Source organism: Hyaena hyaena, unplaced genomic scaffold (genome assembly GCF_003009895.1).
Source record: "Hyaena hyaena isolate Hyena2069 unplaced genomic scaffold, ASM300989v1 scaffold_451, whole genome shotgun sequence".
Lineage (NCBI taxonomy): Eukaryota > Metazoa > Chordata > Mammalia > Carnivora > Hyaenidae > Hyaena > Hyaena hyaena.
In genome coordinates, this window is record NW_024081080.1 from 1,076,680 (window position 1) to 1,100,456 (window position 23,777).

At 40.4% G+C, this 23,777-nt stretch overlaps 1 protein-coding gene across 4 annotated transcripts in view; it reads right to left on the reverse strand.

The window, feature by feature from the left end:
* The window catches only part of KIF4A (kinesin family member 4A), a 126,913-nt gene that overhangs the window by 55,528 nt on the left and 47,608 nt on the right, over nt 1-23,777 (reverse strand). For all 4 annotated transcript variants that reach the window (XM_039253377.1, XM_039253373.1, XM_039253376.1 and 1 more), the window contains 6 exons: nt 18,542-18,603; nt 10,536-10,668; nt 8,756-8,814; nt 8,536-8,641; nt 3,848-3,895; nt 2,511-2,696 (listed from right to left, as the gene is read on the reverse strand). In XM_039253377.1, coding sequence (XP_039109308.1) covers nt 2,511-2,696; nt 3,848-3,895; nt 8,536-8,641; nt 8,756-8,814; nt 10,536-10,668; nt 18,542-18,603 — 594 coding nt within the window. The remainder of the gene's footprint in view (nt 1-2,510; nt 2,697-3,847; nt 3,896-8,535; nt 8,642-8,755; nt 8,815-10,535; nt 10,669-18,541; nt 18,604-23,777) is intronic.

Below are 23,777 nucleotides of genomic sequence, written 5' to 3' on the forward strand. Positions count from 1 at the left end.
AAAATGTAATAATAACCAATTATTCTTTTCTTTTGTACTCTTGATCTCCTTCACCTATTTCACCCATCCGCCCACCCACTTCCCTCTGGTAACCACTAGTTTATTCATTATATTTGAGAGTTTGTGTGTTTTTCTTCTTTATCCATTCATCTATCAATGAACACCTGGGCTGCTTCCATAATTTGGCTATTGTAAATAATGCTGCAATAAACATAGGGGTGCATATATTTTTTCGAATTAGTGTTTTTGTGTTCTTTGGGTAAGTACCCAGTAATGGAATTACTGGATTATATGGTAATTCTATTTTAATCTTTTGAGGAATCTTCACACTGTTTTCCACACTGGTTGTACCAGTTTGCATTCCCACCAACAGTGCACAAGGGTTCCTTTTCCTCCACACCCCTGCCAACAATTGTTGTTTCTTGTGTTTTTAATTTTAGCCATTCTGACAGATGTGAGGTGATATTTCATTATGGTTCTGATTTGCAATAATGTCTAAAATTTTTAAATTAACATATTATACTTCCAACTCTTATCTATAAAAATGAATGTAAGTGTCAGAAGAAACAACTTAAGCATTTAAAATATAAGCCTAGGGAACTGGACAGAAGGTAGTAGGGCAGGAATTGCTTCATTTTTCTGATTATTGTACTATTTGGCTTTAAAAATGATAAACATGTTGGGGCACCTGGGTGGCTCAGTCGGTTAAGCGTCCGACTTTCGCTTAGGTCATGATCTCGCGGTTCGTGGGTTCGAGCCCCGCGTCGGGCTCTGTGCTGACTGCCAGCTCAGAGCCTGGAGCCTGTTTCAGTCTGTGACTCCCTCTCTCTCTCTGACCCTCCCTTGCTCACGCTGTCTCTCTCTCTCTCCTAGAAATAAATAAAACATTAAAAAAAAAAAGGATAAAAAGATGATATACATGCATTTGCCATAAACATTTCTTTTTTTTGCATTTGACATAAATAAAAATTAAGTTAAAAAAAAAGCTAAACACAACTGTAATAACAAAAAACAGAAATAAAACCCCTAATGTCACCTCAGCTATTATTTGGAATACCCTAGGGGAATTCTCTACCCTAAAGAAAAAAGTGCTGAAAATTATTTAGGAAAAACACTTTTCTTGTTTTTACTCTGAAAACATAGGGAAGCTGGGGGTAGAATCTGCATGAATACTATAGGGATTTCTTGATACAAGCATATACCACCTGAGGTTGGTAGGATGTAGCTTGATGGGAAAACAATCCACCTTTCCCTCTACCAGCCCTGCTAACATCACTTTGTGGATGGGAAACACTGGGCTACAATGGAAAATAAGGTCTAGTTAACCTTGTGGAATAACCTGGAAGCCAAAGACTTGTCTTTCAGTAAAGATCTGATTATTAATTAGCAAAGGCCAATTAGAACTACCACTAGGCACCTGGGTGGCTCAGTCAGTTGAGTGTCCAACTTCGGCTCAGGTCATGATCTTGAAGTTTGTGAGTTCAAGCCTCACATTGGTCTCTCTGCTGTCAGTGTGGAGCCTGCTTTGGAACCTCTGTCTCACTCTTTCTGCCCTGCCTCTGTACATGCATATCTGCGCTCCCTCCCTCTCTAAATAAATATTAAGAAAAAATAAAAAAAAATAGAACTACCACTAGGAAAAACAGTTTAGTGATTGGCCAAGTCAAGTGATATCCATTATTCTCTCTTTTTTAAAAAAAATGTTTATTTTAATAGAGAGAGGGAGAAAGCACACAAACAGGGGAGGGGCAGAGCAAGAGGGAGAGAGAGAGAGAGAGCGAGAGCGAGAGAGAGAGAATCCCAAGTAGGCTCTGTGCTGTCAGCACAGAGCCCAATGTGGGGCTTGAACTCACAGGCTGTAAGATCATGACCTGAGCCAAAGTCAGACACTTAACTGACTGAGCCACCCAGGTGCCCCATAAGTTTCTTTCTAATTCACACCATAGCCAAGACCATCTATGAAGAGATGTACCTTTCTCAGAATCTCAGTATTGGTATTAGAACAAAATTTCTCCACAAGTGGAGACCAAGTTTATTATAACATCATCCAACTATTTATTAAATACCTGTTGCATAAGGTAAGGTGTTAGATTAAATGAAATAAAATTGCAGGTTCCCTATCCTGAATGTATCTTTTTTTTTTTTTTGAAACCAACAATACAATTCCAGTTGTACTATGCACATTATGTTGTCTCAACGTCATCAAAAACTGTGCCTGGGGCACTTGGGTGGCTCAGTCAGTTGAGCATTCGACTTCAGCTCAGGTCATGATCTTACGGTCCATGAGTTTGAGCCCCGCATCGGGCTCTGTGCCGACAGCTCAGAGCCCGGAGCCTGCTTCAGATTCTGTCTCTCTCTTTCTCTGCCCCTCCCCTGCTCACTCTCTCTCTCTCTCTCTCAAAAATAAATAGACATTAAAAAAAAAAAAACCCAACAGTGTGCCTGTTTTCTTCCATACAGTTAAAGAGAGATGCAGACATGAACAAACGCCGCCCTGGTAAATTTTTTACCTGGTACTGGAACTGAATGGGCTGCAGTTGGTTGTCATTCTGAGTCATCTTTCTGGCTAGAGCCTCTTTCAGGGCAAGGGCTTTATTCAACTCAACCAGCTCCTTAGACATCTGAGCTTGACGTAGAGCATGCTGAGTAGTGAAAGCATCAGAAGACCTGCTGGTCTCTGGACTGGTTTCCACTTGCTGGAAAAGATCAAGATGATGATTTGTAAGAGAAACAAGCAATTGGAGATCCCTAGACCCTGCTTCATCAGGTTGGTCTCACAGCCACTTCTCCATTACTGGTATCCCTGTTCTTTTAAAAATATGGCTTCTCATGTATTGGCTTTAAACATCTGAAATGCATCGAGCCTAGCCTCTTTCCCTGTTCTCACAGCACCTTGCTTCTTACATCCTTTGACTGCCTCTTAGAGTAAACTGAGTTTCTTGCTCTTTATTTTATTGATCTAGCTAACATTTCTTACTTTCACCTCATTATAAGGGGTCTTTACAGGAGAAAGAGTTCTGGAAATGGCACTTTAGGAATGTTGAAAATGGAGAAGAGGCTTCATGATCTCTTCACAATCCCGAAAGATTCGGGAACATAATGGTTCCTTTCATAATTGAAAAGGGGGTATTCAACCATCACTTAAAATAAAAATACTTTTCATCCAGAATGAAGGGCACATGCCAGAGGTCACCTGATTATTTCCCATATTTCTTCTTTCAGCATACGAAAAATACTGATACACGTTTGTTTTAGGGGCAAAAAGATGTCTCAAGGAAGCCACTGTCTAGCCTTTCATTTCAACTTTGCTCTCTAACCTTTAGTCAACACCTAATACATTTTATTTATTTTTTCTAATATATTTTATCTATTCTTCCAATTTGAACACTCAAAATATTTCCCTTGGTTCTTTTAGCCCCTAACGGTCCCATCCATAAGCAAAGTATGATGAGGGAAAAAAGCCTCTTCCATTTCTTCTCTACTGCTTGTTTTTTTTTTTTTTTTTAACTCTACCATAATTTCCTAATTTGCTTTTTCCCCTCACTTTAACTTCTAGACAGCTGATGCAGAATACTAGCATCTAACAAAAAGTCAGCAAGCCAGACTGCAAATAAGGAAAATGACATCCCTAAGAAGCCCTGCCATCTATTAGCAGTCATACTATTAGGGATGGAGTCTATCCAACTTCAGGATTTTACAAAACTGGCATTTACACTCAAGATTTTTGGATTTCCAAGGTAGTCTATGGAGGATGGTAGCAATCAGCGATTCTCTTCCTCAGCCGAGTGACAAATTACAGGAAATGGCACAGTAAAGCTCCTAGTTCTACACAAAGCCAATTACTTACGGCTTCTGGTTCTACTGCAGTATCAATGGTTGCAGCAACAGTTTCATCCTGCAATGACAAGTGATATTTCAGTTTAGGAAAAGATCCTGAAGTGAAGCTTACTAGTGGATTTTATATTGGTTATTTAATTTTTTTTCAAGTGTACATAGAGACCCTTTAAGGTGCTGGACCCATTTTGTGCACATATATACACCCAAAACCACACATTTCCACTTCCCACCTCTTAAGACTCTATCCTCATTATAAGGTCGATGGCGTAGTCTTTCTAAAAAGAAAATTAGGGTCATGTGGCAATACTGCACCTTTCCTGCTCTGCCAGAGATCATTGGGCCAAAGTGAAACATTAGCTATTCTAACAGGCCAAAGTTTAACTCATTTTATAGACTCTATCCTTTATGTTTTTACGACTAAGTCTACCTCTATAATGTATGGGTCTAGCCAGTTCTCATGGACATATCACCCTAAAAACAGACATATGAAATAAAGGCAATGCAGTAGAAAAGTGAATAGAAGGAAGGGTTATTTTGTATGTTTTTACAGTCACGGTAGCAAGACCCTACTCTAGAAGGAAATAAGTTCCATATAGGCAGATACCCCAGAGAAATGTGCTCATGAAGTCAGAGAAATCTCCCTCATATATCTAAGAACGAATCAATCCTATGCAGCTATTGTAGGTAGTGGTTACATGGAGGGAAAGGGCAAGCACTGATTCCCTTTCAGAGAAGGGCAATTCCTTTTTTGGGCACTGGAATGACAACCATCTAAAAGGGAAACCCAAAACCACTTATTAGGACTAATTTGTTTATAGGCTATCACATGAGCAAGCTCTCTTCTCCCCACTGGAATTTAGGCTTTATTTGGTTTTGCAACATATGGATTTCCACTTCTGTTTAAGTGATTCTGCAAGCCCCGGGAAGAAAGGATTTCCAGGAAGTCTCATAATTAAAGAGGTCAAAGGTGAAAGAGCTACTGGCTCAATAGCAAGAAAAGAATTTAGGGTTAGCACATGGAGTCTCTACATCAGCCCAGTGAAACCTTACATAGTTGTTGAAACTTGAATCTCAGTACCTTTAAGGCGAGGAGTGAAGAGGTCCTTTCTGGGTGTAAAGCACCCAGAAATTCCCAATCAGTGAGACTCAAAGAAAATTCAAAGGAAGCTCCAGTGTTCCCACATCCTTTCTCATCATGACTTACAATACCGGTGATTCTCCAAGGACCAGACATATGAAATCCTTCTTGAAAAACAGAGCACTTCGATATATTATAGGTTGATGGTTACCCTTCCTTCCCTCCCATGTTTTAAGTTTCAATAAATGGACTACTTACGGACCTATCCTAGATTAGTAAAACCTGTAATGTTGGCTTTTGGAGACATTTTCTAGTACCTTCCAGAGGGTCAGGATTGAAGTAGATGGGTTAATCTTTGAAGAAGATATGTTACTGTGGTTGACCTTTTGGCTTTTGGCCCAATACAATTTTGTAATGCCAAAGGTTAAGCTTTGGTGACATGTTCTACATGAACTTGGAAGGATTCTGCCTTCATAATCCTGAATATAAATGTATAACAATGGGATTTATTTCAATCTAAAAGCCTTTTTCTCATTCTCAGGCTAGATGGAGAACCTCTTGTAAGGTAAAAATACGCGATTTGCTGAAGGTGATGGTCAGGGGGACAAGGCTAGGGTACATTGAGCTACACTGACTGGCAATACTCTCCAAAGAAGTTTGTGCTTGTTAGGCTGTAGGCAATCCCATTACTGGGCATGCAAAATGCTTTTTATGGAACTGGCCTTCAAGGAGGGGTTAAAAACAACAAAATTTGATTTTGTGGGAACTGAAAGGACTACATGAATTTCCTCACAGGTGACTGCAGCAAGGAGGTTTGTTTGAATTGTATTTTCAAGGAAGAAATGGTACAGTTTAGTGCTTAAAGCCCCAGGAGGAAGATTCGGGAACAATGGTTACCTTCCTAATTGAAAAGGGGGTGTTCATCCGTCATTTAAAATAAAAATAGTTTTAATCTAGAATGAAGGGCACAAGCACTTACATCCAAAACATTCTGCTTTCACTGTAGTGAGTCTTAATAAAAGCCACAGGATACATTGTTGTGTATGTCCAAGTAGCTGGGAGGGTCTTTAAACAATAGACATGGAAACTTCTGATTCAAGAGTCCAGCAGGAGCCCTGGGCAAAAGGGTTTACTCTGCCTAACTGTGACAGTGGAGGGAAGCCAGGGACTTTATCAGCCCGTGGTAACCTTAATACCTTCTTGCTGCATGTGCCAAGTGACTTTTGGTGGCAGACTTCCTACAGACTTCCTCTGAGTCAGCCACCACTAGCAACTTCCTCTATAGGCACACCAGGTACCAGTCATATCACCAGATCCTCACCAAGGATATGCCTTTTCTTATGTTATTATCTTGTTTCCATGGATTTGCTTCATCTTTCCCATGTGACTCAAAGCCCCAGAAATGAGATGATGTGAAATCCTCTAAGATTGTGGTGTCCATGAACAGTGTTGTCCTGGATCACTCTTTTGTGATCACGTAAGCTTCAGTTCCAGTTATGGTTCCGCAGCCTAGCTTATCTTAATTCTGAGGCAGCTCACACAAGATTTTTATATATCAGATGTTTCAGCTACATTTAAGTGGAATTATAGATGGTGAAATTTAACCTTGTGATAGCCATTCTCTGGCATGTACTCTATAATTCAGCCACAACGAGGTCCTTATCACATTCTGAACTTTCAACCAGTTTGCTTTGGCATGTGCTTTTTGCTCTGTATGGATTGTATTTTCCCTGTTGTCTGTGTGACAAACTTCTATTCCTTTTTCAGGGCCCACTGTCTTCTGTACTGACTTCCTGAATTTTCTGGGCAGTTAATCACCTGTTCTTTTGTGTTGTCAGTGCCCTTTGCTCATATTGCTAATGTGAGAGGACTAAAACAGAAAGGGAGGGTTCCTAATTTTCTTTGCCGCCTCTCCCACTTGAGAACTTTAACCAGTGAACAAACTACAAGAGTTGCAAGAACAACTCTCGAAAACAACTGGACAGCAAGTAGGATGGGGCTGCACCAATGTTCTTCATTTAAGCCAGAGGCATGACAACTGGAACGGCCTCCAACCAAAAGTTTCATAGCCTTATTAACAATAAATCTGCTACCTGAGCCAAACCACAAGGACACACCCCTCTCCCGTCTCACCTTATAAAACTCCAATCCTGCTTCCACTCAAGGATTACCTGGAGTTCAGGTGCTCCCTGACTGCATCTGCTTTTAATGTCCTTTTCGAGTTACTTAAATTATTTTCTTTTGATATTAATACAGTACTTAACGAGGTTACATAGCTACTGAGTGGCAGAATTGGCTTCAAACTAGGGTGTGTCTGGCTCTGGGGCCCAGGTTCTCAACTGCTGTGGCCTGTTTGTTGGATAAATGAACTGCCCTGTTGGACTGCTCGTGGAAGTTTTGCACAGCCCTACCTATTCTAAAACACTGCTCTCAAGCCTTTTGGGAATTTAGTCATTTAACTTATTGGAACTCATCCTAACCCTTCCTCCCACAATACTGTATGGTATTTTTTTTTTAAATGTTTTATTTATTTTTAGGAGAGAGAGAGAGAGACAGCGTGAGCAGGGGAGGGTCAGAGAGAGAGGGAGTCACAGACTGAAACAGGCTTCAGGCTCTGAGCTGGCAGTCAACACAGAGCCCGACGCGGGGCTCGAACCCACGATCCGTGAGATCATGACCTAAGCGAAAGTCGGACGCTTAACCGACTAAGCCACCCAGGCGCCCCCTGTATGGTATTTTTAAAGGAATCTTGAAGAGTAAAATATAAGTGTAGATGATTTCGTGATACTCTTTTGACAACTCTAGAAAACACTGGGCAAGACCTGAGATTTACCTGAGACTTTACCACCATTCTGTTAAAGTTAAAGCCTCTGCCCAAGAGCTAGAAATTACCACCAGTCATTTACAGACATTGTCACGGATTCAGAATGATGAACAAGAGGTATAGATGGAACAAAACCAACCATGGCCCCTTAACATAATATGACTTCAATTAAAAAAAGCAGCATATATATGCTTGAGGGCTAAGACAGAGAAGGAACACCAAAAATAAAAGAGGTTTTTAGGGTGGTGGGATTGTAGGAATTTTTCTTCTGGGAAAAATAACAAATACCCACTGCCCAAGCCCACCCACAGCTACTGTAACAGTTCTAAAAATAAATAAAAATGGGGACTTACAGAACAATCATTCAGACTAATTTATTACTGGTTATAAAAGAGAGCTATGGTATTCCCTGGTTGCTCTAAGACATCTGTTAGAACCCAGCCTACTTAAGATCGAGGTATAGCACAAGGCCTCTTATTAAGTTAGCCTACACTGAAAGGAAAGCAAATCAATGCCTGCTGCCCATGTTACCAGGCAATTTTGCACTGCGATGCTGCTGCTTCCAGTGTTTGGTCAGAGTACTGAAATACTGACGTGCCATTGCATATGTAACCTACAAGTGTTCTGATTTAATAAACTCAATATTCAGATCATACTCCGTGATCCATAATCTCTGCCCTCAAACAGCTCACAGCCTAGTTGTTTCGGCCAAAGGCACGAGTTAGATATATTTATATGCATCAAGAGAAACAAACGAAAGCGATACGTCTATCTACACCACCCCTACTTGGCTTACCGATAGCTGGGTAATCACTTGCTGCAGGTTACGAATTGTCTCTATGTTTTCTTTTAATTCCTGGTCTTCCAAAGTTTCCACTAGCTTTTGAAGATCCACTTTGCAGCTGAAAGTTCAAAGGAAGGAACCCAAAGATTAATCATACTGCAAAAACTGTAATGTTGGTGACCGCATACTAAGGTGGTATAGGTCACTAACAAACATTTGGTATGATACTTACGCTGCATGCTGCCTCAGTTCCTCTAGCTTGGCATTCATTTTTTCATTTGCTTGTTCTGTCTGCAACAGAGACCCAGGAGATCATCAGTGGCAATGCCTAACAGCCTCACCTAATTATGCCCTCTCTCCTACTCCTATGGATTAAAACCTAGGTAGGAAGGTTGGCTCCTTTGCTATAATAAGAGGATTTAGTGGGCTTTGGTAATTTAGTGAGAAATGTATTTTTTTGACAGAGTCATGGAAATTAGCCCTTCAGTCAACATGAGCTACTAAAAATAACATCTAAGCAGCTGGGTCTTATGCTTGCCATGAAGCTCAGACTATGGTGTGGAGTGTGAAGCCTTAATTCCATATAGAACTTTGCAACTGGGAGAAAAAGCAATACTTCCTGGCATGCTACTCCCTGCTGTTTGCAAAAAAACCACTTACTTTAAACTGCCTCCTACACTATGCTGTTCCCTAGCCCCAGCATAAGGGCATTTAAAACATAAAAGGGACTCACATTGAATATGAGTTGAGCTCTTTTTTTTTCCAGGTTACACTATCTGCTCTGGTAGGCTAGTTTTAGTAGGAGAAAGCAAGAAAAAGGGTGAGGCACAAGAATGGTGGCAGAGAAGAAATGGCCGAGAGGGCTATGTTTTGGGAAGGGTTATTGATATTTTTCATTTTATTTTAATCATAGTATCTGTAACGTGCTAGATCCTGTGACAGATTTGGGAAGGACAGGTTATATAGGACTCAAATGTCATGCTTGTTATGATGTTCCGACAGCATAGCAAACAATAAGCCTTCACGAAGCCATTATGACAGCCTTATAAAGTTCAGATGGGTATGTGGCTAGAGTAACAGGTACTGTCTGTTATGTCAGCCACACTCACATACATGTGAGACACAGCCTCTAGAGCTACTTCCAAGACACAGAATGCAGCTCTGGAGACCGAAAACTGTGTATAAAAATCCTCTAGCTCTCATTTTTACCCTTCCCCCAGTAATAGACAACGGATATAGGGTTTGGCCCCCTTGAAAGAATCTTTAAGCAGCTTACGCTTCCTTGACTAGAGAGCATGCTGATGTGCAAAGGTGCATAAATTACAGACGTTCAATTACATTTTGGTGGAAACTCATTTTCACTTTTGACAACAGTTGTGCTATTAAAGACTGAGTTGTACTTAGTCTAGCAAAAAAAAAAAAAAAAAAAAAGTTAGCGACAGAGTCAGCATGCACTGATCCAGGTTACTATCAGACAGGCAGTAGGTTACAGAAATGGTGTAATCAGTTACGTAGTGATCCACTATTTAGAAATGAACCACATGTAAAAGAATTAACGTTAATTTCCCAGCTGTTCTATCTCACCACAGCAGCTGTTAGGACAGAGTATGAAATGTGATGACATTAGAGGAAGAGAGATAGAGAAGAACTAAAATTTTACTGAGGGGATAGTTTCCTGGTATTATGGAAACAGATTAAGCAGGACTGAAGGTGACAGAAGAACCTGGTTCTTTCCTCTCTGGCATTTTAGAAAAAATCTATTTTAAAATAAGATTCATGTGGATTCTTTGTGATGGATATATAGGTGCTCACTGTCCGATTCTTTTAGTTTTTCTGTATGTTTGATCATAAGCCCATGTATTTACCCTAGAGGGGCTCCATGGGGGACATGGTAATATTAATCCATTTCTTTCCAGATAACTTGTCTCTCATAATGAGAAGCATGTTAAATATTTCAGAAACTAAAGCTAGTAAATGTCCAGATTGCTAGTAGCTTAGTCGTGGGTCCTCACCAAAATGATTCTCTCCAACATCTGGGCAGTCTGGCCAGCTGCCTCGCTCAGACCACGACTTAATTTTTCATTCTCCTCTGTCAGGGACTGGTTCTTCTCCATCAGGGACTGTAGATTTTCTGATGGTTCCACACTAAAACAAAGAAAGTAAGAGACTGAAAAAATACCTGTTGATAATTCCTATATCAAAGGTTGATAAAAATATACCCCACAGGCCTTTTAGGTTGTGGGGGACTGGTTTAAAATGAACCCAGAAAGTCTGTAAAAAAAAAAAAATGTGTCCATTCCAATCTGCCCTTCCAGTCAGGTAGTATATTGAATGAATAATAAACATATGTCTGAAATACACTGAATTAATGATTTGCGGGACGGTAATAATTCAGAATCAGACATGGTTGTAACAGAAATGACTAACCTCTACCCTTGGCTCTTAGTTTAAGATATTTCTATTTGTGCTATGTAGTTAAGAAGTGAAGGCTAACTGTAGCTAAGATAGGTGTTCTCTCTCTTCTTCCCACCATCAATACCTCATTAAAGGTTAGGGAGGCAGGGAAGGAAGAGGTATGGAGGAGGTAGAAGTGAAAAGCTCAGGGTGAAATTTAACCTCAACAAAAGTCAACTGCCTATTTACTGAAGTTTAGGGAAATAGCATTTAAGAAGTCAGAAGTTGATATAATTACCAGTGGCCACTGAGAGCACATTTCACAACCCTCCATAAATAACTGTTCCCTCTAAATGCCTGACTTGCTCAAAACCTCTTGTTCATTTGTATATCAATTTTAAATTGCTTAGAGTGGGTGGTGACAACAATGGTGTCCATATCAAATAGGAGTGGATGGGAGAGAATGAAATAATTTGAAGGAATACATATAGATAAGAACTTTTGGAATTTATGCAGATTACTTGATATCAGTTCCAGACTAATTGAAAAGACCAACAAGAAGTACAGTTTTTGTTTCTTGGTCATCTACTAGGATTAATTGTTCAAAAGACTGGAAAATAGGACTGGTGAAAAAAGATCAGAAGAAATATGAAGATATGAATCTGAAGGAGACTGAGGGGAAAAATGAATAGTTGTCAAGGCTATAATAAAGAGGAAAAAAGGACAGGGAACATCTGTTCTCAATGACAATAAAGGATTGAAAAGGATTTCAGGAATAGATGCCCTCTCATGCAGTTTAAGACCTCCAGGAATTCTTACAGAAAATTGTAGCATACTTTTCATAAAAAACTTAATAGCAAGGCCAAACCATAAGGTCTCGTGTTATACTACTGAGAATTTACTAAGACTCTCACGAAAGAATGCTCAATTAAAATGTTGATTATAAAAGTAAACTATTGGGGCGCCTGGGTGGCTCAGTCAGTTAAACGTTTGACTCTTTTTTTTATTTTTTAAACATCTGACTCTTGATGTCAGCTCAGGTCTTGATCTCAGGGTTGTGAGTTCAAGCCCCATACTGGTCTCCACGCTGGGTGTGAAACCTATGTAAAAAAAAAATGAAAAAATGAAAAAATAAATGGGGGTGCCTGGGTGGCTCAGTTGGTTGAGTGTCCGACTCTTGATTTTGGCTCACGTCATGATCCCAGGGTCATGGGATTGAGCCCCACATTGGGCTCTGCAGTGAGCGTGGAGCCTGCTTGGGATTCTCTCTATCTCTCTGTCCCTCTCCCCAACTTGTGTGCTCTCTCTAAAATGCAAACAAAAAACAAACAACCAACTGTTGGTAAATTTAGTGTTATTTTAGATTGCTCTGATATTTCCTTACTGTTATTAAGCTGAGAACTTCCATGTTTCATTCAGGTAAATTGACAAACTCCAAAGTAATGATATTTTTAACTCCATAGTTTTTCCCTTCCTAAAAATTTCCAAGACCTTTTTAAATGGGGGAAAATACAATGGAACACCAGTGTTTCCTCTTTCATAGGCTATTTAGTTGCCTATGCTAGGAATTCAAGTTAGTCGAGCATGTGCAAATCGACAAACACAGAAAATCAATGCAAAAGCTTTCATGACACACACTCAATAAGAATATAATCCTAAGACAAAAAAAAAAATTCATGTATATGAACTGTACGTTTTGTGAAATCTTTTATGAAATGTTTCTTAAAATACACACGTATTTTTTAATGTTTTATTTATTTCTGAGAGAGAGAGAGAGAGACAGCCTGAGCAGGCGAGGGTCAGAGAGAGAGAGAGAGAGGGAGACACAGAATCTGAAGCAGGCTTCAGGCTCTGAGCTAGCTGTCAGCACAGAGCCCAACGCAGGGCTTGAACCCACAAACCGTGAGATCATGACCTGAGCCAAAGTCGGATGCTTAGCTGACTGAGCCACCCAGGCGCCCCTACACATACATTTTTGAGAAAAGAAGTAGCATCTTTATTTTTCTGTAAAACACTGAACAGGTGAGTTCACTGATTCATCAACTGTTTCTTAGAATCTATTACTTGTGTAGCTGAGACTATATCCTGTAGTATATTCTAGGCGGATGGAAGTGTGGAATAGTTTTTATTAGTCTTGTGTTCACTAACCTTGTCTTACATAAAACAGGTCTATGCTAAACTGAAAGGAAAGGAAGATGGGCCAATTGCTTCTAAACTGGTTAAACTAGAACAGGTCTTTAAGAGACCCTTTAAGGGAACCCAGCTTTCCTCCATTTCTTTACTCAACATTCTTTAAATATTATCAGGAAACCAAGATTAAATTACCCAAAGATGGAAATTTATAAAGAGAAGGGTGGTCATCTCTGGGTGATAAATATGGAAGTTTTAAGATTTATTCTTCATGCTTGTCATTTTAAATGTCCTACAAGAAGCAACATATTCCTTTTATAATAAGAAAAAATGATTAAGAGTTATGGAAAATAAGGCTATTAAAAGAAAATAAGCTCACACCTACATAAGAATAAACTCCAAATGAAAATATAAAATGTGGGGTGCCTGGGTGGTTCAGTCAGTTAAGCGTCTGACTGTGGCTCAGGTCATGAGGTCACGGTTCGTGGGTTCAAGCCCCGCGTCGGGCTCTGTGCTGACAGCTAGCTCAGAGCCTGGAGCTTGTTTCAGATTCTGTGTCTCCCTCTCTCTCTGACCCTCCTCTGCTCATGCTGTCTCTCTCTCTCAGAAATAAATTTACAAAAAAAGATTGAAAATATGAAACACAAAAAATAAAATCAACATAAGTACTAGAGAGAAACAAATTCCTCTTTAACCCTGGTATAGGGAAAGGCATTCTAATTATGAATCAATATCCAGAAGCATGTGAATGTAAACACCATACCAACTTCAGAAAAGAGTTTAGCAGTTTCTTAAAAAGTTAAACATATGGTTCTACTTCTAGACATCTACCCAATCATGTCCGTACAAAAACTTGCAAGTAAATGTTCATAACAGCATAATTCATAATAGCCAAAAAGTTGAGGGGTGCCTGGGTGGCTCAGTCAGTTAAGTGTCTGATTTCTGCTCAAGTCATGGTCTTGTGGTTTGTGAGTTCGACCCCCACATCGGGCTATCTGTTGTCAGCACAGAGTCTGCTTCTGGTCCTCTGTACCCCGCTCTCTCTGCCCCTTCCCCACTTGTACCCTCTCTTTGTCTCTCTGAAAGTAAGTAAACTTTAGAAAAAGTTTATTTTTTTTTAAAGTGGAAATAGCAAGTGTTTGGCAAGGATATGAAGAAATTCGAACACTCATGCACTGCTGGTAGGAACACAAAGTGGTATAGCCACTATGTAAAATAGTACAGCAGTCTAATTTAAAAAATTAAAAAAAAAAAGACTTACTATATGATCCAGCTATTCTGTTTCTGGGCCTACACCCAAAAAGAATTGAAAGCAGGGTCTAAAGCATTCATGGCAGCATATTCACAATAGCCAAAAGGTGGAAGCAATATGAGTCCAACGAAGGATGAATGGATACACAGCATGTGGTATATAGATACAATGGGACATTATTCAGCTTTTAAAAGAAAGGCGGGGCACCTGGGTGGCTCAGTTGGTTGAGCATCCGACTTTGGCTCAGGTCATAATCTCATGGTTTGTGGGTTCGAGCCTTGCGTCAGGCTCTGTGCTGACAGCTCAGAGCCTGGAGCCTGCTTCGGATTCTGTCTCTCCCTCTCTCTCTGGCCCTCCCCCGCTTGTGCTCTGTCTCTCTCTGTCTCTCCAACACTAAATAAATGTAAAAAAAATATTTAAAAGAAAGGAAATTTTGAGAAGGACAAATACCATATGTTTGCATGTATAGGAGGATTAGGAGGAACTTAACAGAGGACCGTGGGGGAGAAGAAGGGGGGAATTAGTCGGGGAGAGGGAGGGAGGCAAGCCATGAGAGACTCTTGAATGCTGAGAACAAACTGAGGACTGATGGGGGTGGGGGGGGAGGGGAGGGGGGGAGATGGACATGGAGGAGGGCACTTGTGGGGATGAGCACTGGGTGTTATATGGGAACCAACTTGAAAATAAACTATTTGTAAAAAAAAAAAAAAGAAAGGAAATTCTGACACATGCTACGACATGGATGAGACTTGAAGATATGCTAAGTGAAACAGGACAATCACAAAAGGACAAATATTCTATGATTTCACTCATATGCTTAGGATAATTAAATGCAAGAAGAATGGTGATTGCCAGGACTGAGGGGAGAAGGGAAACTAGGGTGTTATTGTTTAATGGGTACAGAGTTTCAGCTGTGCAGGATGGTGGGGACGGTTGTACAAGATTGTGAATGCACTTAATGCCACTGAACTGTATACTTAAAAAATAGTTAACGTGGTGGGTTTTATGTATCTTTTACCATAGTTTTTTTCAAAAAGGGCCAAAGGATCAGAAAACCTGATAGAAAAATGAGACATATGAACAGACAATTCACCAGAAAAAGAGATAAAAGTGGCCCTGAAACATAGGGAAAAAATGCTGAGATCCAGTGATAAAGAAACGAAAATTAAAACAAGATACTGAGATAGTATTTCTCACCTATCAGATTGGCAAAAAATTGAGAAGTACGACAACACATTCCGCTGGTGAGGTTATGGGGAAACAAGCATTGTCACACCCTGCCACTGGGAATGCACACTGGCATATCCCTTTTGGAGGGGGAATATGGCAATATTTAACAAAACCACACATGCACTTACCTTTTGCCTCGGCAATCCCACTTCTAGAAATCTACCCTGAAGAGAGGTCACTAATAATATGAGAACGGAATAACACAAAGTTATTCGCTGCAGTATGTTTGTAATCACAAAATACTGGGAACAAACCTAAACGCCCATACATAGGAAAGAAGACAAATCAGTATGAACAATAAGAGAAGCATGCAGCTGTACAAAAGAATGAGGAAGGCTTTTATGAACTGATAAGAAATGATTTCTAGGCAATGCTGAAAAGAGCAAAGCCACAAAAGACTATCTATGGCATATTACCATTCATATAAGAAGAGGATATGAAAAAAAATATAGGTATATGCTCATTTGTAGAGGAGAAATATAGGAAAGCTAGACCAGAAACTAAAGAGATTGGTTCAATACGGAGGAGGGAGAATAGTGGTAGAGATAAGAGTGCAAAATGGGAATAGGGCAGCAGGGATGAAGAGGGAATGACATTTCACAAAATGTATTGTGGTAAAAACATGTTAACATAAAATTTACCATCATGAACATTTTTTAAGTGGACAGTTCAATAGAGTATAATCACATCATTGTGCAATGGCTCTCCAGAACTTTCTCGTCTTGCAACACTGAAACTCCATAGTTATTAAACAACAACTCCCTGTTCCCACCCTTCCCACCAGTCTATTCTTTTATAGTTTTCTGCCACTGTTTTTATTTCTACACTGTTTTTCACCTTTACCTGTATACACATAGACCTTTGCCTATGTTTTCTTCTAGTTCTGTTGGTGGTTTTTCTTTTTCTTTTTTGAGTTGTGGTTGAAAAAAAGTATAAAGCTTACCATCTTAACCATTGTTAAGTGTACAGTTGAGTAGTTTTAAGTATATTTACATTGTTGTGAAACAGACCTCCAGAACTTTTGTATCTTGTAAAACTGAAACCCTCTGCCCATTAAACAACTCCCTTTTTGCCCCTCCCCACCCCCAGTCCTGGGTCACTACCATCCTCCTTTCTGTTTCTACGAATTTGACTAAGTATCTCCTGTAAGTGGAATTATACAGTATCTTTTTGTGATTGGCTTATTTCACTTAGTATAATGTCCTCAAGTTTCATTCATGCTGTAACACGTAATAGGGTTTCCGTCCTTTTTAAGGCTGAATAATATTCCATTATATGTACATGCCACCTCCGCTGGTAGACATTTGTGTTGCTTCCCCTTCCTGGCTGTTGGGAGTAGTGCTGCTATGAACATAGGTGTGCAAATCTCTTTTTAAGACTCTGCATTCAATTGTTTTGCAATTATATACCCAGAAGTGGGATTGCTGGATCATGTGTTATTCCTATTTTCAACTTTTTGAGGAACCTCCATACTGTTTTCCATGGCAGTCATACCATTTTATAACGTCTCCAAAAGTGCACAAAGGTTCTAATTTCTCCACACCCTTGCCAACGTTTGTTACTCAGTTTTTTACTATCAGCCATCCTAATAGGTGTATGGTGATATTTCACTGTGGTTTTGATTTGCATTTCTCTGCTCTGAGTATTTCTTCTTTGTATAACTCTGACTCTTAGAGCATGATAATATCTCATATACCCTTTGCGTACCTGAAATATAAACAAACAAAAGCAACCAAGACATAAGGGGAACCCAAGATGGAATACAAACAGTAACGATGGGCAACAGTATCTTGCCTGGATACTCTAAGCCTAAGGACAAAATGAACTGTACATAAACGCTGTAATCTGGTTTATAAGAGTGTTTCTCACAGGGGTATGGGCTAGCAATTCTGAAACTACTGTATGTGTATCCTGGAACTGAACAAATAAGTAAATAGACTGCAGATAATGAGAGCTGGTGTCTCACTGTTAGAAAAAGAAATAGGGGGAGAAAGAAGGCTAAAATGAACCCTGTAGTGTTGGACTGGAATCAGAGGTATTGGTATAAAAATCATGGCTTTTAATATATAGACAGCAGATATAAAAACATAGATATGAGTGTTATGTGTACATTACTAGACATACAGATATTTCTTCTCTGCCCTCTGAGAGGGCCTAGAAGCAGTGACACCCAGTAACAAACAAGCATACCCAGCACCCAGAATGGGTTTCTAAACACTATTTTCCAATAAAAAAAAAATCAGGGCTCTTTTGAGATACGGTTGATTATAAAACTAGGGAAAGGAAAATACAAAATTGGTATGGAACATTTTGTAGAAATGCTTAAAAATTAGAGGGTGAAAAAAATCCTAGAGGGTGTATTTGACGAACAGAAGAACCACCCTAAAGGAGCACCTATTGGACAAAGCATGGACAATCTGAGTAATAAAACAAATAATGATAGCATTGGATGATAGCCCATAGAATAAAATAAATACCCATGAGTCTACATGGATATAAATAAGTAATCAAATACATAAATGGGGGAGAAAAGAAACAGCACTTCCTCACAGTAGAATTCCAATGAATAGATTTCTGAGGCCAGAACCCATGTCTGTTCTATCACATCAGACTGCCTCAAAACTAAGTAGCACGTTTAGCAATATCCCTACCTTGATGCCAAGTGCTACCAGAAATGTTAGTCTCTCAGAGGAAAACAACCATGAGAAGAAATGGCCTCTCCAAGAATATACATTTAAAATTAATCTATGACTCTTTAAAAAAATTTTTAAAAAGGGGGGGCGCCTGGGTGTCTCTGTTGGTTAAGCATCTGACTTTGGCTCAGGTCACGATCCCATGGTCTGTGAGTTCAAGCCCTACGTTGGGCTCTGTGCTGACAGCTCAGAGCCTGAAGCCTGTTTCAGATTCTGTGTCTCCCTCTCTCTCTGTCTCTCCCCTGATCACTCTCTCTCTCTCTCTCAAAAATAAGTAAACATTAAAATAAAAAAAATAAAATTAGTTTATGACTCTTACTTTATAGATCCGGGCAGGGTACCTCCATGGGCTTGTAGCAACAAGACCTGTAGCTGTTGTACCTGGAAAAGCAAAGAAAAATAATAAGCTAATCACCAACCGAAAGCTAGTTATCCCCCATCAGCTAAATTACTACAATTAGCCAGAGAGTAATTCTACTTGGTACCTATGAAATCTAAAGCATATCTCAGGCCTTACAGAAATCATCAAGATTGACGATTCAATGACAAAAGTCTAAACATCATTATATGAATAGCTAGTACTCAGAACATGAGTTGTTCCTTTTACCTAAGCATCCATCTTAATGACTTTTTACTGAGTATCTATTTTTAAGACATTTTTTTACGTTGGGGCGCCTGGGTGGCTCATTTGGTTAAGCCTCTGACTCCAGCTCAGGTCATGATCTTGCAGTTTGTGAGTTCAAGCCCCACATCAGGCTCAGTGCTGTCAGCTCAGAGCCTGGAGCCTGCTTTGGATTCTGTGTCTCCCTCTCTCTCTGCCCCTCCCCCTCTCAGACTCTGTCTCTCTCAAAAATAAATAATCACTAAATTAAAAAAAATTTAAGTTTATTTATTTATTTTTGAGAGAGAGAGTGAGAGAGAGCAAGTGAGGGAGGGGCAGAGAGAGAGAGAGAGAGAGAGAGAGAGAGAAAGAGAGAGAGAGAGGGGCAGGCTTCAAATGCTGGGCTTGAACCCACAAACTGTGAGATCATGACTTGAGCCCAAGTCTGATACTTAACCAACTGAGCCACCCAGGCACCCCTTGAGTGTATATCTTTTTTTTAAAGTACACTCAGCCCTGGACTAGGTAATAGTCCAGCGAGTGGGATACGAGAATAAACTCTTGTGTTTTATTCTCAAGTTTATAATCTAGCGGACAAAGACAAGCCTATGGCCTGAAATAGTAAGAGACAATACAAGACAGAAGATGTGAATTCATAAAGTAGAGTTAAGTACTTTAGGGCTCTGAGAAGAAGCAAATTAATAAAATTCCAGAACAGTCAAAAGGAGGCTTCTTGGGGCTCACTCTTAAACCAGAGTACATGCACATTCATCTTCTCATTCCCTCCTATGATGAAAGAGGATCTATTCCACCTCCATGTCCTTGCTTGTGCTTTGGATCCCAAACTCTTTTTGCCTCCTGATGAATCATCCTGTTTTCCCTTCTCTCTTCTATATCTTCTACATCTCCCTTTCTACAGGATCCTTTCTATTAAGATTAAAACATGTTCAAGTCTCTCCCATCTTAAAACAAAACAAATGCACACTTCTCAATCCCACTTCCTATCTCTTTTGCCTTATTTCTCTCCTTCACAAAGTTTGAGAGCACATTCCATTCCTGTTGCCTTCATTTCCTTTCATTCACCTCTCTCACCTGTTCAACCTATTCAAATCTGATTTCTGCTCACAGCATTCCACTGACATAACTCTTGTTAAGGTCACCAATGATCTGCATGTCACTATATCCTATGGGCATAGTCTTCATTTTACTTGACTATTTGGTAGCGTTTGGCTTACCAGATATCATCCTTTCCTGCTTTTCCTTCTACTCTTCTAGCTGATCTTCTAAGGCTCTTTCTTGGTTAACCTTCAGGCCAAGTGTCCTTTAGATGATAAGTCCTCAAAACTCATTATCAGTCTTCTTGCTTTAAACTCTCTTCCTAAAGTCTCATTTCTATGGTTTCAATTACCATCTATAAATGGGGGACTCCCAAACTTATCTCAAACACAAATCTTTTTGAATTTAGAGCTTTATATTCAACCATGTCTTAATTAATATTTCCACTTAGCTGTCTGCTATCCCCAAACCTGGTCCTTTCCTAGTGCACTCAAGGTCAGTGAATATGCAGCTTCACATGCCAGAAATTTGGTTGTTGAACCCTCATGCCCTTATCTAAGCCACCGATCACTTCTCTCCATCACCGTCGTCACCACCACCCTGAGTCTAAGCCACCATTTAGCTCTCTCTCGGACCTTATTTTTTAAAGTTTATTTATTTTGAGAGAGAGACCACGTGAGCAAGGGAGGGGCAGAGAAGGAAGGAGAGAGAGAGAATCCCAAGGAGGCTTCGCGCTGCCAGTGCAGAGCCAGACACAGGGCTAGAACTCATGAAACTGTGAGATCATAACCTGAGCCTAAACCAAGGGCCGGATGCTTAACCAACTGAGCCACCCAGGTGACCCACACTGTAGTAACTTCTTTTTTTTTTTTTTAATGTTTTTTATTTATTTCTAGGAGAGAGAGACAGAGACAGCGTGAGCAGGAGAGGGTCAGAGAGACAGGGAGTCACAGACTCTGAAACAGGCTCCAGGTTCTGAGCTGGCAGTCAGCACAGAGCCCGATGCGGGGCTCGAACCCACGAACCGCGAGATCATGACCTAAGCGAAAGTCGGACGCTTAACCGACTAAGCCACCCAGGCGCTCCTGTAGTAACTTCTTTAAGTGGCTTCCATGAATCCATTCCACTATAATCCATTTCCACACAGCAGCCAGCCCATCTTTTAAAAACATAAATTATCAGTATTACCACCCCACTTAAGATCATTTTTTAAAAAAATATTTTTATTTATTTCTAGGAGACAGAGAGAGAGAGACAGCGTGAGCAGGGGAGGGTCAGAGAGAGAGGGAGATACAGACTCTGAAACAGGCTCCAGGCTCTGAGCTGGCAGTCAGCACAGAGCCCGATGCGGGGCTCGAACCCACGAACAGCGAGATCATGACCTAAGAGAAAGTCGGATGCTTAACCGACTAAGCCACCCAGGCGCCCCTAGATCATTTTTAACATAGTCCATGAGGCTTTTTTTTTTTTCCACTCAAATAAAGTTTTTTTTTTATTTTTTTTTACAAATAGTTTATTGTCAAATTAGTTTCCACATAACACCCAGTGCTCATCCCCACAAGTGCCCTCCTCCATGCCCATCCCCCCCCCCCACATCCATCAGTCCTCAGTTTTTGTCAGCATTCAAGAGTCTCTCATGGTTTGTAACATAGTCCATGAGGCTTGATGAGGTCTATGCTTCTTCTCTAGTCTCATACTGGAATATTCTTTCCTGGCTCCCTCCACTCTAGCCACACTGGCAGTCTGTCAGTTCTTCAAGGGCACTATATGCCTTCCAAAATCAGGACCTTTTAAGACTTGGTATATGCCTGGCACTGTTCTGAGTGCTTTCCATGTATTAATTCATCTAACCCTCACAAAAGCCCTATGAAGCAGGTATAATTATTCCCATTTTATAGATAGGGAAACTGAGGCACAGAGAACTTGCCCAAGGTACATATTCAGTGAGTTATAAAGGCAGGATTTGAATGTGGGCAATCTGACTGCAGTGTCAACGCTTTTAACCACTATACTTTGTTACATCTGCTTTTTCTTCTCCGTGGATGCCTCTTCCTTGTTTTCTTTCTTTTCCTACTCAGTTCCTGCAATCTCAGCTTACATGTGGCTACCGCAGGGAAGCCTTCTCAGCTTGGATATATAACAGAAGACCCTGTTCCATAATGTCATACTACCCTACATAGTACACTATCTCATTTTAAAATGATATGTTGATATGATTACATGTTTGGTGTTTGTCACTCCCACTGGCAGTAAGTTCCATGAAAGCAGAGACTGTGTCTGCGTTGTTCAACAATGGATCCCAACACAATACCTGGCACATAATGGTGTCAATACATATTTATTGTTGAATGAATGAACAAATAAATGACTAGGAATAAGAGCGGTTTTGACATTAGAAATACACATGAAAGAAAATGGAGGGGCAGAACTGAGTATGGTATTTTATAATTGAGATGATACTATTAACAGGTAAATTACTTGTATTTTGTACAATGACCCCTAGGAGGGAAGGAAATAGGGGAAGAGAAGGGAAGGGAAGCTTCAGGCTAACTGAATAGTAGCTATTATCACCAAGGAGGAAGGCCAGAAATGAAGTGAGCACTAGACAGTTGGGAAATACTAGATTGCCAGTGGAAAGAGTACCCTGGAAGGTAAGAAAACTTGACCCCTGCAAGCCTGGGTTGATCCAACTACTCACCTTCTCATCTCCTCTACCAGTGCTACTGAGCTGTTACACAACCAGTTATATTGATACCACCACAAATGCATGCTCCTAGTCAGCTACCTCTTCCATTTCCATGATTTCAAGTCTCTGTGGTCTCTTCCACCTCTTTACCCTATTATCTGGTTGCTTGCTCTTAGAACATGACTTTGCTTCCAACTACACCGAGAAGTTAAAGCTCATCAGGCTGAAAATCCCTCAATTTTCCTTCTCCCTCTAAATAATTTCACTGTATTCTTCCTATCCCAACTTCGTTTCTTCTAGTCTTGATGGCAGGTATCCCCTCTATGGTCAAAAGCAAATCCCTCTTTATTTGTGCTCAGGATCTCAACTACTTGGAGAAGATCCCTTAGCAACTAGTCCCTATACTCAGTTTTAGTCTCTCCCAATTGGTTCTTTCACTTGCTCAAGTCTCTTCCATTCTTAAAAAAAAAAATGCTTATTTTATTTATTTTGAGAGAGAGAGAGACGGCGGGAAGAGAGAGAGAGAGAGATACTGCGTGAGTGGGGGGGGAGAGAGAGAGAGAGAGAGAGAGAGAGAGAATCCCAAGCTCAGCACAGAGCCAATGCAGGGCTCGATACTACAAACCATGGGATCATGACGTGAGTCAAAATCAAGAGTCAGACGCTCAACTGACTGAGTCACCCAGGCACACCCCAAGCCTTTCCATCCTTTAAAAAAAAATTTAATGTTTGCTTATTTTTGAGAGAGAAAGAGAAAGAGAGAGAGAGCGAGAGAGAGAGAGAGAGCGAGCTTGAACAGGGGAGGGTCAGAGAGAGAGGGAGACACAGAATCTGAAGCAGGCTCCAGACTCTGAGCTGTCAGCACACAGCCTGACACAGGGCTTGAACCCACGAACTGCACCATCATGACCTAAAGTCGGATACCTAACTGACTGAGCCACCCAGGTGCCCCGCCTCTTCCATATTTTTAAAAAACAAACAGGGGTGCCTGGGTGGCTCAGCAGGTTGAGCGTCCGACTTTGGCTCAGGTCATGATCTCATGGTTCGTGGATTCGAGCCTGGCATCGGGTTCTGTACTGACAGCTCAGAGCCTGGAGCCTGTTTCAGATTCTGTGTGTGTGTCTCTCTCTCTGCCCCTCCCTCACTCGTGCTCTTTCTCTATCTCAAAATTAAATAAAATTAAAAAAAACCAAAAAAACCCCCCAAACCAAA